General features: G+C 39.3%; 1 protein-coding gene across 1 annotated transcript in view; it reads left to right on the top strand.

Moving 5' to 3' along the window:
- The window catches only part of LOC149281383 (disks large-associated protein 3-like), a 55,807-nt gene that overhangs the window by 35,954 nt on the left and 3,362 nt on the right, over nt 1–16,491 (top strand). Inside the window, exons 5-7 of the mRNA XM_089499318.1 lie at nt 2,235–2,572; nt 3,257–3,342; nt 6,946–7,373. Of these exons, the coding sequence (XP_089355444.1) occupies nt 2,235–2,572; nt 3,257–3,342; nt 6,946–7,373 (852 nt within the window). The remainder of the gene's footprint in view (nt 1–2,234; nt 2,573–3,256; nt 3,343–6,945; nt 7,374–16,491) is intronic.

Genomic DNA, 16,491 nt, shown 5'->3' on the forward strand with positions numbered 1-16,491 from the left:
TTTAGGGTAAGAGTTTACTTTTCACCCTGGGATATAGGCAGTCTAGCCACCTTTCTCAATTAATACAGAATTACATGTTACCTGTCTTTTGGCCTTAAGTATTGTATTGATATACAAGGTAGAGATTGTAGGGAAGTACACTAGTGTGGGACTGTGGAGCACCAGAGCTCCTTCAGAGGCTGGGCCAATGAAGCTTTGCTGGTTATACACGCTTGATGTCAGCCCTGGATGTTTGTTTTTTACAAAAGTCGAAGTTGTGATGGCATAGACAGCGGCTTGAACAATAAAAGTGATAAAATAAATTTCTTCTATTTTATAACAATGTAAGTTACTGAGACTTAACTGAAGCCTTCAATATTTGTTACTAGCATACATGAAGCTAGAGGTTTGGGGTAACCACATGCAATGGCAAGTAGTCATGGTGTCTTTGCATGATAATAATCTGTAATATTCTTAAACATTTCTTTTTTGCTTTTCTAGGTACTTCGCCAAAAATGCGTTAATAGTAACCTAGGTCTACAGCGTTTTAAACCTATGATATGCCCTATTCATTTCAGATTAATAAACCACTTTTGGTGCCATTTTACCCCCTAAGTAAATTCGAGGGCAAATACATAGCCATTATTAAGAGGCAGGAGGTTTAGTTTTATTAAAATATTTGGCATGTCTGTCACTCTTCATCCATATTTCCTGTATTGGGTCAAATTGTGTCTTAAGGGTAATAGCCAAAGTGATTAAATTAGGGAGCGGGAAGACCTGTACTTTTCTTCATCAACTCCATATAGATGGAGACTATCACTGTTCCATGTTCTGAAGACATTACCTAGTCCCATGAAGGCTGTTAAGAAATACATTGGCCTGTGTGGCTGTCCTAGTTGGTAATTAGTCATTGTGCCCATGAGCTCTATGAAATAATGCTGGAGCTTAAAAATAGACTAATGTGATGCAAAAATGTGTTCTGTGTCACTGCACTGTAGACAGAGGAGACTTTCACATAAGGCAGACACTTGACTTAACAGTCACTTAACAGGTTCCACATATAACAAAAAGGGCAATTATATGACACATTTTCAAATCTATAACATTATTTTTAGAAAACCAAAATTTTACATTCAAAATACATATCCTGCATTGTGCCAGTTATAATGACATCTAGATATTCACACATATCACACCTGTTTTCTTTTACTTAGTAGAACAAAAATGTCCATATCATGGATGTCTAACCTTTTGCACTCCAACTGTTTTAATGCACCGCCAGCCGAATGTCCTGCAGAATTGTAAAAGTGCTCCTAATTAAGGGACCTTATGGTCAATGAAATTACATCTATCATACAAATTTAGAGATGTTAAATATCATGGACAAGACAAAGCAGACAGCCCTCGGCTCAGTCATTACACCAGTGAGTGACCCATCTTAGTAATTACTATTTTAGAATAAATGGTTGTGCTAGCTGCATGTAGGCAGAGATATGTTGTGTTCTAATCCATTTCCTAAAATTGTCTTGAATTAATTTAGCTTAATGCTTGGCTCAACTGTTACCAAGAACACCTGTGGAAAAAACCATGGTAGAGAGCTACATCAAATCACTTTGCTGCTCCATTTACCACACAACCGAGGCAGTTCTCAGGGACTAGACTAGATGGAGTCATGTGATGGAGTCATGGAGCCACAAGCATAAGAGGGTTAGAGAGAGGGGTCTAGCACTTTTTACAAAAGTATTATAAACTAAACAAACCTAAGCAATACTTGCCTATTTAAAACCCATTGTATGTGTATACCATGGGAGCAGCCATCCTAACTACTTGTCACGAGTTGCATGATTACAAACAGCTGTCGTTTTAATAAATTAATTTACTTCTGCCACAAGCTGTGATGGCAATAGTTACCTTTTAACTAAAAGGTAAACGTATATAACCAAAGTAGCTATTACATGCGTGCAGTTGAAATGGATTCCAACAACTAATATAAATGCATTGTGTTGTCTCTTTCCACCGTAATCTGAACACTCTTCTCACTAACCAGGGACTTTTTCTATAAACCTGGTTTAGCCTCAAATTGGTGTCAGATTTTAGCATAAATAGCTGCACTAGTTTTTTGTACGTGAACGAAAACACGTATCGTGAAATTAGCTAACCTTAATGCAGTGAAAGGAGATATGTGCAAATACAAAGCTTTTTTTTATGTAGCTACTAGTATGGATCAGTGTCTTTAATTAACATTTTTTTCACAGCCTTCAGTTACCGCAAAGCCCCACCACCCATTCCACCCAGACTTCTCTCCAAGCCTCTCATCTCGGTGACAGCCCAAAGTAGCACAGAATCTACCCATGAAACCTTTCTGCACAATGAGCCCACACGGTTGCCTTGGTCCAAAGATGTCAAGGGCCACAGCAACTCTAATGAGAACTTGGAGGGCACCAAGTCCAGGGGACTCTCTTTGGACCTGGCGACTGTCCAACACAGGATTTCTCCTAAACCTCCCACTGTGATCAGCAAAGCCCTACAAATACGAGAAGACTCAAAAGGAAGCACCAGGCAAAAAAAATGGCGTCCTTCTATTGGAGTGCAGGTATGTCTTTAAGTAACACAATTTTTTTATGTGTTCTACAAGCGATGTTGCAGTTCTGCATTAGTTATAATAGTATGTTGTCAAGTGGTATAATACAGTGCATTGTATCCATGCCAATTGCTCTGGTGCACTTGTTAGGCAAACTTTTGTGTGAGCCAGTATAACAATCTACCCCAGCTTTTTTCCTCCCTCCTATACTCTATAACCTCCTTTGACAGATACCCTTTCTTCTAGTAAGGGGTAGACTATTTTGGGCTAGTCAGGGTAGATCTGTTGATCTCCTAAAATGGCTCATATCTCTTGTTACCGATATGGGATCCTAACCCATTGTATGACCATTATGACAATAAAATTGACCAAAAAGTTTTATGGAAAGTTCTAGAGATGTACCGTGAGAGAGGCTAAGGTCATTTGTAAAACTACAAAAGAAAAATAAGGAGGCAGTTTTGTAACCACATTTTTCAGAATGCAACAGCCATGTTGAAAAACTAAATGTGTGAACCAAAAGGAACATAAAAGTGGTATATCTCATACCCATATTTGTTGTCTTTGCTCCAAAAACCTTGGACAAAATGAAATACCGCATCTGTAGATTTGTATTGTATTTGGTTGTATTGCATCTACAACAAAATATATTGATAGAAGATTAAATTAGGATAGTTGAGTGTTCTTTGTTCATTTTAGGTGGAGACAATCTCGGACTCGGATACGGAAGGAAAAAGCCGGAGAGAGTTTCACTCCATTGGGGTTCAAGTTGAAGATGACAGAAGGTACTTTTAATTTGCATATATTTTAGGTTCATCCTGTCCATGCACCTAAAATCATAGGCTGGATTCCATTACCAGAAATGTATCTCTGTAAATGTGATGTTAATTCTCCAATAGGGCCATGCTAGTGTATCTGACTTTTAATGTTGCATTCTATGGGAGAACTGTAATTATACAACCAGGGATAATGTTCTTTTTACTTGTTACAATAATCTTGTCCATACATCATAAAAACAGACACAAACTATGTGTATTTAATATATTTTCTGTTCTCATTATTGTTTACATCCTTTTAAACAAAATCACAGCACTTTGTTATATTATGGAAGTGCTGTGTAAGATATGCCTGTGACGGACCTGTACCCAAACTGGGTACTCCCGCCAAACGTTGCTTCCTCCTGACGGGACACCAACAAGTAACCCCTTCAGTGCCGGGCAGAACCAGCGTTGTAGATAGAAGGGGGGACGTCGCTGCACCGTAGCTGCTTTGGCACTGTGGCTATCCGAAGCTTAGCTACACAGCGAGGCTACAGCCAACCCCAAACATCAGGCAACACTCATGTTGAGGTGAAAACAGGACTCATTTATTAAAACCAAAGACAGAGCTATATATACACAAGTAAGAAAAGGGGCAAGACAAATATCACATGATCTAATTACCATGTCAGGAAGGAAGTAATTAGATCAAATCCTGCAACACAATATCCGGGGGAAGGACAGAATGACATGAGACATAAATAATTACATTAATTGGGGACATAGACGTGGAATGACGATAGACATATAATTGGTTTAAGACAGACAATGGCCAGGACACAGCGATAACAGGAGCTCACAGGATTAACAGCTACCTGTTATGTAATTGATAATTCGGTATGCAGCAGTGACACCTAGTCATACCTACAGGGGGTCTTAAGACAAGGGCTAACTCACACAATAACAGGGGAAACACTTCACACCTATACAATTAACAATGCACAGACAATCAGCCTTCTTCCTACCACAGGATGTCCAGCTGACGTTACAGTTCTGAGACTGAGTGCTAAAACATGGGGAACATCAGCAGAAACGGAACCCCTGTATCCACACACAGAAGTCTCTACAAGGCCTGGGCCCATAGTCGATAGGGAGGAGGCTGGCTCTCAGGCCTCTCCAGGGACCCCAGTGATGGAGGGTTCTGTCACAATGCCGTCCCATCATGTTTAACTGAACATAGTGCAGTACACTTTAAGTAACCGTATAATTTAATGTTTAGTGCACTATATATACCTCATGCTGTTATTATACAATAGTGAAACGATTGTCAATTCAATAGAAACATTGGATATTCGACTTTTGATAATCCTTTTTGTAAAAGTATGTAAGAAACCAGTTACTGTACATCACATTTTCTAGAAACCTAAGCCTATCAATCAGATGACATCCTGTACATTGTAGCATTACTGTTTTCCAACTCATGATAACATAGAATAAATAATATGCCACCTGCTGCCTATCACTAATGATTTTCAAAATATCATGAAAACCATCTCTGCAAGCCAGTGCATTTTAACCACCACCGATCACCGCTTGCACTGGTCACGTTTCCCAGGGATATATTGACTGGCTTAATCCAGTGCGTGATTACTGACGTTTTCATTATAACCCAATAATTCTAAATCTGATACACTATATGACCAAAAGTATGTGGACACCCCTGCTAATTATTGAGTTTAAGTATTTTTGGCAGATGTCAGGAGAACACTATATATCAGAATGCATATAGCCTACTGTAACATTTGGTGGAGGAGAAATGAAGGGTAATGTAAATTCTCCAGCATACAAAGACATTTTAGAGAATTGTATGCTTCCAGCTTTGTGGCACCTTGGTGAAGGGCCTTTCCTGTTCCATTATAACTGTGTCCCTGTACACAAATCAATGTCCATAAAGACATGGTTTGATGAGTTTCATGAGGAGGAAATCGAGTGGCCTGCACAGAGCCCTGACGTTAATCTCATTTAACAGCTTTGAAATGAATTGGATGCCCAATTATGAGCCAGGCCTTCTCTTTTGGCTGAATGGGCACTCCCCCCCCCCAAAATGGAGGCTGTTATAGCAGCATGGAATGTGTGTGGAGGGGTCAACTTTATATTAATGCCCATGGTTTTGGAGTGAGATGTGAAAAAAACTAATATAGTTGTGCTGGTCAGGTGTCCAGAAAATTTGGTCATTTGGTGGGTTAACAAAACTTTTGTTATTTAATTAAATAGAGGAAAAAAAAATATAAGCCAAACATTTTGAGAATGATTTGAATTTTCCATAAATGTTGCTTTTAATATTAATAACAGATCATTGAGAATTTAAGACTGTATAGTAATGCATTTTAAATCAATACACTATTTACTACATTTTCTGTTATAATATCAGCTTGTTTGTTTGTTTTTCATATTAATCGACTTGTTTTCAAATACAATGGTAATTAATAGCATGTTACATGTTAGAACTTATGCAGAATAGAGAAAAGAAAAGTGTAACATGAAGCAATGTAATATAGAACATCATAAAACATGAATGATTATTATTTAATTTAATGGTATTCAGTTTGATATCATATAAACAAATATAATACCATGGTTGTATGCTAATAAGCAGTCTAAGTTGTAATTACTACAGTACACAAAGATTTATAAGGAAAGAATCCTGTAATATATAAGCATGCTGAGTACTATAACAGCACATGTGGGTTTTGGTAAAAAGCAAATATATATGCTGATTGGTAGATCAAAGTGATTATACACAGAGCTAAATAATAACATGCAGAGCCATCTGAAAACAGCCAAAGTTATGAAATGTTTGCATGTTTCTTCTGCAATATAGTGGCTTATCTAAATGTATAGACCAGTTTCTCTGTAGGTATGTAGTTTGGCCAATGGCGATCCAAACAAAAAGGAAACCACCAACATAAATATGTAACGTGTGTGACAGATTGCACAGTTCTTTGTATCTGTCTGTATTTGGTATTTTCCTAAAGATGTCTTTTGATGTGCTATTTTATTTGCACACCTCTAGCAAGTGTTCCCATGGAAACAGGCCAGCTAGAAGATGCTGGGGAAAACTCTGTCTACTAACCACAATGCACAGCATGACAGCAGTGGCACAAGTGCACATAGCAAGGGTTGTCAAGCAGGGTGTTACACAGAGATAAATACCTGCGCATCATTTACTGGGGATGGAATTAAAAGGTTAAGCCAATGTAGAAAGATTAAGGAGGTGGTGAAAGCATGCAGTTACATTCACAGCAAGGCTTCTCTTCAGCTAGCCTGGTGTTATGGGCAGTCCCCAGAATACTTGTCATTCCTGCTACAATTCATTTCTGAAAATTCAATTCCATATACAAAAATTGAGCAAGATGTGGGGAGGGATGGCAAACATTTGGCAACACGTCCATCATTGCCTCCTTTTCTTAAAAAAAAAGGGCTAACCATCTTATTTTTATCATAGGATTATTACTTATAACTTTTAGCAGCAAGTTTAGTGACCCTGAATATGTAATTTGCAGATTAATTTACATTTGAAATATTTTTATACTTTTTATCATCTAATAATTGTTTACCTATTCTAAACAGGAAGGCAAGATTTAAGCGCTCTAACAGTGTAACAGCTGGAGTTCAGGCCGACCTTGAGTTAGAAGGCTTTCCTGGCCTGACTGTTCCAACAGAAGACAAGGGTCTACAGTTTGGGCGCTCTTTTCAACGACACTCATCTGAGCCCTCTGATTCCAGCCAGCAGTACTCTGTCTATAAGACAGTACACACCCAGGGCCAGTGGGCATACAGAGAGGACTATCAAATGCAGTATGACCCAGCCGAGGAAGCCCATCAGGAGTCCTGGATTGACAGGGGCACTCGCAGTCTCCCAGACTCGGGGAGGGCATCTCCCTGTCACCGGGATGGAGAGTGGTTCATCAAGCTGCTGCAGGCAGAGGTGGAGAGAATGGAAGGATGGTGCCAGCAGATGGAGAGAGAGGCTGAGGAGTATGATCTTCCAGAAGAAAGTAAGTGCTCGTTTCAAAACAGCTGAAATTAACTAGAGTTTCCTAACTAAAAAAAACCCAGTAGCTCCAACAGTGTTGCTGTTCAACTATTACTCCATTTCCAGATCCAAGAAGAGAAAGTTTGGCCTCAGCTGTGCAGATTGGTGGTATTCTAGCTACTGTCCTCCATTAAAGTGTTACAATGGTTTATTCACTAAAGAGAGAAACTACCATTATGTGTTATTTTGCTATCTTCTGATTTTCACTATGGCGGAAGCTTGCAAGTTCTCCAGTACTCTAATATCTAAAATATGTGGTGTTTCCTTCCTTCTATTGTGTTTTAGGCCCTAGCATTACCCAACACTTATTACCAGTTCAGGTTTATTCACTAAAATGTGGGTGCAAGTAAATTTGCCGCAGCAGATTTGCAAAAGTTGGAATTTCTTATTAACAAATACCAACTTGCATTAGTAGTTGCAAAAAATCATTCTTAACTTGCATACACTCCACTGCAGGTGGAGTTGAAAACTTAAGCAATTTGCACATTTTTAACTCCAGAGGGGTGTGAAGTGACATTAAATGAATAAATAATACATAAGTTAAATTGGAAAATGAGACATATATACACATTTCTTCTAATTAAAGTAGAAATCAATATTGATTTTCCCTTTTCTTCTTTCATATGGCATGTGTTTTATCTGAACAATAGGTGCAAGAAAACCTTGTTTTTACACAGATTTTCATGACATTTTACATTTGAAGGGCTATAACAGAATAATTCCACCTTTTTGATGATTAGAATGGTAATATATTCCTTAAAATGATTCTGTCACTTTCCCTAATTCTACATTTCACAGTTCTGCACACTAAATAAACCCATGTAAGTATGTTTACAGATAAGCAAAAATAAGCAGCAAATATGGAATAAAAAGCCTCCTTGTATAATATGGGAAATATATATTTCCTTATAAGATATATCTTCCTTTTCTCAAGAGCTACATTATTATTCCCTCATTATATCATCTCCACCCTATTGTTCACAAGATATTGGGAAAATAATGCCCCTTGTGCCAATTTGAGAAATAGATCTAAGCATCCATGAAGTGACCGTTAAACTTAATATCTGCAAAAAGCAAATGATTGAGCTATAGGTAGCTTGTAATAAATAGATTAGTAATACCAAAAACTGTTCCTTTTAAAACTTTGGGAACTAAAGTCATATAATCCAGCATTCTTGCTCTATATGTCTTTTTGGAGTGGAAATTAAAGCTCACGCTGTTGAGAATTTGCATGCTGACAAGGGTCAGATAGTTGTGTGTATGTGTCTGGAAAAGAGAGGCTGCAAGATAGTGTTATGTGTGGGGAAGAGAGTGGTGTTGGATTGTTTAGAGAGAGAAGAGGACGAAGACAGAGAGGGAAAAAATTATAGAGAAAAGGAAGAGAAAGATAGGTGAAACAGGGAGAAGAGGAAAGAAGAGGAAAAAAAATAAATAAAAAAAAATACCGTATTGGCTCGAATATAGGCCGCACTTTCCCCCCCCACTTTAAGTCTTTAAAGTGGGGGTGCGGCCTATATTCGGGGTCTAGCGCCCGACGGCCGGGACATGCAGTCCCGGGCAGCGGGGTTAGGATACAGATCCCCCGCAGCGGTGCAGGGGACCTGCATCCTACTCTCGGATGTGCTCAGTAAGCCTCCCGTGCCAGCACTTCCCACGGGGGGAGTGCCGGCACGGGAGATTGTCCAAGCGCATCGCGCAGACGTTCACCGGCAGCGGCGATGAGCGTGAACGACCTCCGCTGCCCGCACGTCTGCTCGATGTGCTTTAACAATCTCCCTTGCCGGGAATTCCCAGACGTGCCGGCAGCGGAGGTTGTTTCTGCTCGCATCGCCGCTGCCGGTGAACGTCTGCGTGAACAATCTTCCTTGCCGGTACTTCCCACGGCAGAAGTGCCGGCACCGGAAGTTGAAGTGTTATGTGTAGATGTCCCCCGCCGGCCCCGCAAGACCCCGTGGAGTCTGCACCGGTAAGTCTGGTACATCTTGGGGACCGAGTGGCAGCATATCTCGGGGGGGGGGGTAGAGTGGCAGCATATCTCGGGGGGGATAGAGTGGCAGCATATCTCGGGGGGGTACATCTTCGGGACAGAGTGGCAGCATATCTCGGGGGGGATAGAGGGGCAGTATATCTCGGGGGGGGGCAGAAACCTTTTTCATTAAAAAAAAGCACCTAACTTTTAGGGTGCGGCCTATATCCGGTACGGATATATATATAGCCAATACGGTGTATGTATGTATGTATATATATATATGTATATATATATATATATATATATGTGTATATATATGTGTATATATATATATACCTACCGTATTTGCTGGATTATAAAACGACCCTGATTATAAGACGACCCCCCAAAATCTGAATATTAACTTAGGAAAAAAAGAAAAAGCCTGAATATAAGACGAACCTAAAGGAAAAAAGTTTTACCAGTAAATGTTAATTCATGTAAACTATTTTTTTTAAATAAAAGCTATGATTGAGAAAAATATTTTTTTGGGTTTTATTTCCTTGTATTTTCCAACCTGTCCCCGAGTTATGCACATCTGCCCCCAGGCTTGGCACACCAATATGGCACTGTGGCCCATGATATGCCTTTTAACCCTCTGTATGCCACTGTGCCCCATGGTATGCCTTTTGACCCCCTATGTGCCACTCTGCCTCCAGAAATGCCTTATACCCCTATATCCCATTCTGGCATTTAGGGGGTTAAATGCATATTATGGGGCAGAGTGGCATATAGGGAGGTATAAGGCATTCCAGGAGGCAGAGTGGCATTAAGGGAGTTAAAAGGCATTGTATAGAGCACTCTGCCTCCAGAAATGCCTTATACCCCTATATGCCACTCTGGCATTTAGGGGGTTAAAAGGCATATTATGGGGCAGAGTGGCATATAGGGAGGTATAAGGCATTTCAGGAGGCAGAGTGCTCTATTAAATGCCTTATAACTCCCTATATGCCACTCTGCCCCATAATATGCCTTTTAACCCCCTAAGTGCCAGAGTGGCATATAGGGGTATAAGGCATTCCAGAAATGCCCTATGCCCCCATTTAACACACACACACACACACACACTTACTTACCGGTGCTTCCACTTTCCTGCTGTATTGCCGGGGCAGCGGGTTGACGTCTCCTTCCGCTGCAGTCGGAAGGAGGTGGAGTTGGCAGCGGGGGTTTGTCTGCGTCCGTCGCGCATACCTTCCCCGGCTGTCAGAGATCAGAGTTCCCCGCACCGGTGCGGGGAACTCTGATCTCTGACAGTCGGGGAAGGTATCTGCGACGGACGCAGACAACCCCCGCTGCTAGCCACACCTCCTTCCGGCTGCAGCGGAAGGAGACGTCAACCCGCTGCCCTGCCAATACAGCAGGAAAGTGGAAGCACCGGTAAGTAAGTGTGTGTGTGGGGGGGAGACAGGAGGATCCAGGTCCCCTGCAGCGGTGCGGGGGATCTGGATCTTAGTCTCATAATCAGACCTCTATTTGAGGTCTGATTAGAAGACGACCCCGATTAGAAGACGAGGGGTATTTTTCAGAGCATTTGCTCTGAAAAAAACCTCGTCTTATAATCGAGCAAATACGGTATATATATATATATATATATATATATATATATATATATATATATATATATATATATATTCAAATTACAGGCACATACTCTAATAAATAAAAATCATTCAGAGATTTCAAATAGCCAGGGGGCCATTTTTGTTTTGAGGTTTGTGGTTAGGAGGGAGGCTTTTACTAAGTACTTTTAGGCCACTTTGTGATCTTTAGGTGGTGATTTCTGTAAATCACTAGAAAACATTTAGATTTTATTTGGTTTTTCGTTTCAACACATTTTCTGTTGTTTATAAGCCCACTTTGAGGGCTTTAAAACAAAATAAAACCATACCCACCACACATTCTGAACTTCTAGATCAGAGGAACATCAGGGGAGGAAAGAAAGACAGAAGGCATTTGAATCCCAAACATCACCTAAAGAGGATACAGGATTTATGAAATCATATCTAGCTCTCTGCTGCTGTCCCTATTTTTCTGCTCATTATCATTGATAAACAAACTGATCACCTGTTTCTGTTGCTTTGGATTTTAAACACAGTGTATGGCGGATGTTGACGCCCCGGGGAGGTGTAGCTGTAATACCTCAACATCAAGGCATTACAGATACACCGTTTAAGTGATCGCCATTGGGCGGTAAGGGGTTAATTATTATCTTAACTACTATATTTCAAGAAATTATAGGGATTGTTTGTTGCATGGATGCGACCTGTGACTTAAGGTTTCCATGCATTATTTATTTGATCTGTACCTTCACTGCTGAGTTTGCTTTTCAGTTGCTCTATACCTGCAATGCTATGTGTTTATTTGAGCTATACCTGAACTAGAGGGTTTGTACGGATTATGAGGTTGATCTACATCTGCTATACTGGTTTTGTGTGTGTGTGTGTTCTTTATTTAACCCCTTAAGGACAATACTGGTTCTTACTCGTAGAATATTGTGGGACAATGGCTATTTTAACATTTTTCAGTGTTGCTGTTTAGCTGCGATTTCTCATTTCATGCTCCCACACATATTATATATTGTATTTCTTTAGATACCATTATTTTTATTATATCATCTTACTATAAAAAAAAATGATGAAATATGGTGATTTTTTGTTAAAAAATTACTTTTTCTCACTTTTTAAGCAAAATACTTTTACTAATCTGCAAAAACTAATGAAAAAACCTGCTAAATAGATTCTACTATTTGTCTTGAGTTTAGAAATACTCAATGTTTTTATGTTTTTTTGCTTTTTTCTGGGCAATAAGTACCAGTAGCGTTTTGCTATTTCAAAACCATTTTTCCCCAAAGCTGGTCATTCTGCCCCATGTGCTATTTTGGGTATCTTTGAAGCTGGCCAATGAAATTTACCCCATCAAACCATATATTTTTAAAAACTAGACACCCCAAGGTATTTCAAATGCTGGTATTTTAACCATTTCCATGCACTATTTCTACCATCAGCCTTTGTCAACGTTTATGGTAGTACATTTTTTTTTTTCACACAAATTGTACTTCAGGTATAAATTTACCGCTCCGGGTATATGTCCGTGTCAAACAACACCCCAATATGTGTTCAGCAACATCTCCTGAGCGCAGTGATACCCCACATGCATGGGTTTGTTGGGCTATTTGGGAGGTGACAGGCCACCTTTGTGATGTGTGTATTTTATTGCTATTTAGACATCTGTCCCATATTTGGGACATCTTTGAACACGGCCAATTCAATTTACTCCATCAAATCATACATTTCATACAACTAGACATCCTATGGGCATTTATAATGCCAATATTTTAACTCTTTCCATGCGGGAATTTTTGTGATGATAAAGAATTGTAGGATTTGCTCATTAAAAACAAGGCTATCAGGGTAGGGGGGTTGTGTTGCTACATGCCTCGATATCGAGGCATGTCAGCAACACAGTTTATGCTTAGGAAGCTGTTTTAGCTGGGCGCCGCCGAGATCTTTGATGATCGGTGCGGCGGCGGCCATTTTTCTTCCAGGGAGGGCTTTCCTCCCTGGATCCACGGTCAGCCTCACTTGTGAGGCTTCTGTGGATGCTGCAAAGCCACCGATCGCGGCGAAAGTGGCGCTGCAGCTATTTAACGGCAGCCCGTACATGCACGGTCATTGTCGTTATCACGTTGCACTGCAACCCCGTACATGTACGGGCTTTGTCGTTAAGGGGTTAATCTATACCTGCAAATAAAAGGTTTGTATATCTTATTCAGTTGATCACTGTGTTATCATGTGGTATTTAGTTAAGCTCTATGGTATTATTTATTTATTTGGTGTTTTGTTGATCTTTACTTTATTTGGCGTAAACAGTATTCATTTCATAAATGCATTCTGTACACTGCTGCTAATCTTACATGGACCGCAAGCAGATACTTCGTTTCTATCAGAGGCCCTGATAGGTTTAGAGGACCAGAAGAGTGCTGGAGCATTAAAAAAATATTTTGGAAGACCAGCAGAAGAAAAAGAAAAGAAGATGAAGAAAGCTGCAGTACCGAAAGTGATGTACATCTTCAGAGCAGTGAGCCTTCAGCATCGAGGTCATCTTTGGAAGATGATGATTCTAATACACTGTCTGCCCCTGTGGCTTTTGATGAAGCAAGTAAAAACAAAATGAAGAAAGCTGCAATAGCCAAAGTGATGTACATCTTCAACTCAGTGAGCCTGCAGTATCAAGATCATCTTTGGAAGATGAGGATTCTAATACACCGTCTGCACCTCTGGCTTTTGATGACACAATGAACATATGTGAAAAATCAAGCTTAACAGATCCTGCTTTAATGATCGTATTTTAGATGTTGGTCCTGTACAGGTAACAGATGTTGATTTTAAAAAAGATGCCCATTATCGGAATTTTTCTTCATCATTCTATAAAAGAAAATTAGACAGTGGTGAAGAAAAAACACAGCGATGGTTGATATACTCCTCATCTGCTAAAAAAGTATTCTGTTTCTCCTGTAAATTATTTGACAATAAACCTAAAACATCACTTGTACTAGGAGGATCAGATGACTGGACACATATGTCAAATATTTTGAAATCGCATGACACCTCCAGCAGTCATTTTACAGCCCAGCAGATGTGGATTGAAACACAACTGAGACTAAAATCAATACATGCAGTTGATCAAGACTTCCAAAACTTCATGAGTTGTGGAGATCAGTGATGGAGAGGCTATTAAAAATTGTCCAGTTTTTAGCCTTCAGAGGATCTTTAGATCAACTGTTTACATCCAATAATGTAAATTTTTTAGGTCTTGTGGAACTTTTATGAAAATATGGAACTTTTAGGAACACTTACGCAATGTGATTGCAGAACACTTACACAGGGTGGTATTAAAAGAAACTGCAGACCACTACTGCGGAAAAACAATTCAAAATGAAATGATAAATCTTATGTCAAAACAGGTATTTGAAGACATTTTACAACGCTGCAGAATACAAACTATTACTCAATTATCCTTGATTGCAGTCCAGATATTAGCCATAAGGAGTAGATGCCATTTACTATTCGATTTGTGGAAGACATTTCTGGAAATTTCCAAGTAAAGGAACATTTCATTGGTTTCAATAAAGTAGAGGATAAAACTGGAAAATAATTAAGTGATTTCCTCCTTGAACTTCTTTCTGCAAAAATTTGGATATTGATCCTGGACAAGGTTATGACAATGGAGACAATGTGGCAGGGAAAAACAATGGAGTTCAGTCCAAATTTTTAAATATAAACCCAAGAGCAGTATTTGTACCATGTGGATGTCATTGTCTAAATCTTGTAATTGGAAATGCAGTACGCTAATGCAAGGAATCAATGCAACTATTTGGACTCATTCAACGCATTTATGTTCTATTCTCAGGATCAGTAAAGCGATGGAAAATTTTGACTGACCATTTATCTGGCCTCACTTTAAAGCCTTTGTGCACGACTCGGTGGTAATGCCGTATAAATTGTCTTAAACCACTAAGACATAATCTAAGCATTGGTTGATTTGTGTGAGGAAAACCACACTGAACCGAACATCAGTCATGAGGCTAACACAATGTCTCAGCAGATTGTGGTGTTCAAATTTATTATATCATTATGTGTTTGGTATGACCTGTTGTACCAAGTCAATATTGTGAGCAAAGTTTTATACAAAATGAGGCTGCTGATATTTTTTAAATACATTTCAGAGTCTGGATTTGCAAAGGAACTAGTAGAAAAATTGAACGTGGAGCCTGTTTTTAAAAAGCCTTCCCGTATCTGCAGAAAAAAGACCTTGTTTGACTATGAAAGCCAAGATGGACCATTAACAGATCCCACAGAGAAAAGAAGATTTAAATTTTTTATGTTTAGGTTGATACTGCTGCTAAATCTTTGGAGGAACATTTTACCCCGATGGAAAACCACAACACAGTATGGAAATTCATATTACAGTATGAAAAGTCTTCCAGCAAGAGGGAACTGAAGGCACTGTTGCTTGCAGTTACAGAAGGCATTAGAGAAGAGCAGCCAATCAGACATTAATGGTCTAGATCTTTCAGAGGAGCTTTGGTATACTCAAACCCTACTACCTCAAGATGTCACAACACGCCACCACACACTCAATTTTATAGTGAGAGATGGCCTGACTGACACATTTCCAAACATGTGGATAGCATTATGGATTCTATTAACAATTCCTGTTTCTGTGGCGTCAGGAGAACGCAGCTTTTCCAAGTTAAAGCTCATTAAAACATATCTGAGGTCATCGATGGCTGGCGACAGACTAACATCTTTATCAGTATTATCCATTGAAAGCAATGTATTGAAGACATTGGATATGAACATCATGATTGATGAGTTTGCAAAGGCAAAAGCACGTAAAGTTGTATTTTGAGCTTCAGATTACTTCCCAGAAGGTGTACATTTCTATTACCAGTCTTCCCAGTTATTATTGCACTTGCACATAAATTATCTGTAATTAAAAATTATTTGTTGCAAAGATCTTTTTTCCTCTCTTCTTTTGTCAATGTTTATGTTGGGGGGGGGGCATGGCAGTGGCCTGCACAAGGCGCCTGAACACCTAAGGCTGGCCCTGCTCACTATGCAGAAATTCTGATACATGCACTAAAAAAAATATAGCTGTTCTCATTATGGTTCTAAGATCCTTAATGTATGGAACTTAGTTAATTTTTACAGTTTCAGAGAAAATCTTTCTTCCTTCCTTTTTTTCTTTAACTTAATAATTTAACACCACAAATGAAACCCAGAACAGAAAATCCAATAAGCTAGCTCCCTCTAATGTTTTCCACATTAGTATTGCAATCTTAGAGAACCTAATACACAGTGGCTATTAGTCATTAGGGTTATTATTATGTTTTGTATCACAAGGGTACCAGACTACAACCCCTAATCTTTTTTTTTTTTTCCAGTCTAATTCTTTTTATGACAAACATACATTATGTCCCAGTAACATAGTAAGTTGCATTAGTGCATTAACATAATATAACACTTGGCTTTGAAGAGGTCTGCAGTTATTCTACCAATTCACACTGCAG

Source organism: Sceloporus occidentalis, unplaced genomic scaffold (genome assembly GCF_023333645.1).
Source record: "Sceloporus occidentalis isolate IW3139 unplaced genomic scaffold, rSceOcc1.0.p SCAF_133, whole genome shotgun sequence".
Taxonomy (NCBI): Eukaryota; Metazoa; Chordata; class Lepidosauria; order Squamata; family Phrynosomatidae; genus Sceloporus; species Sceloporus occidentalis.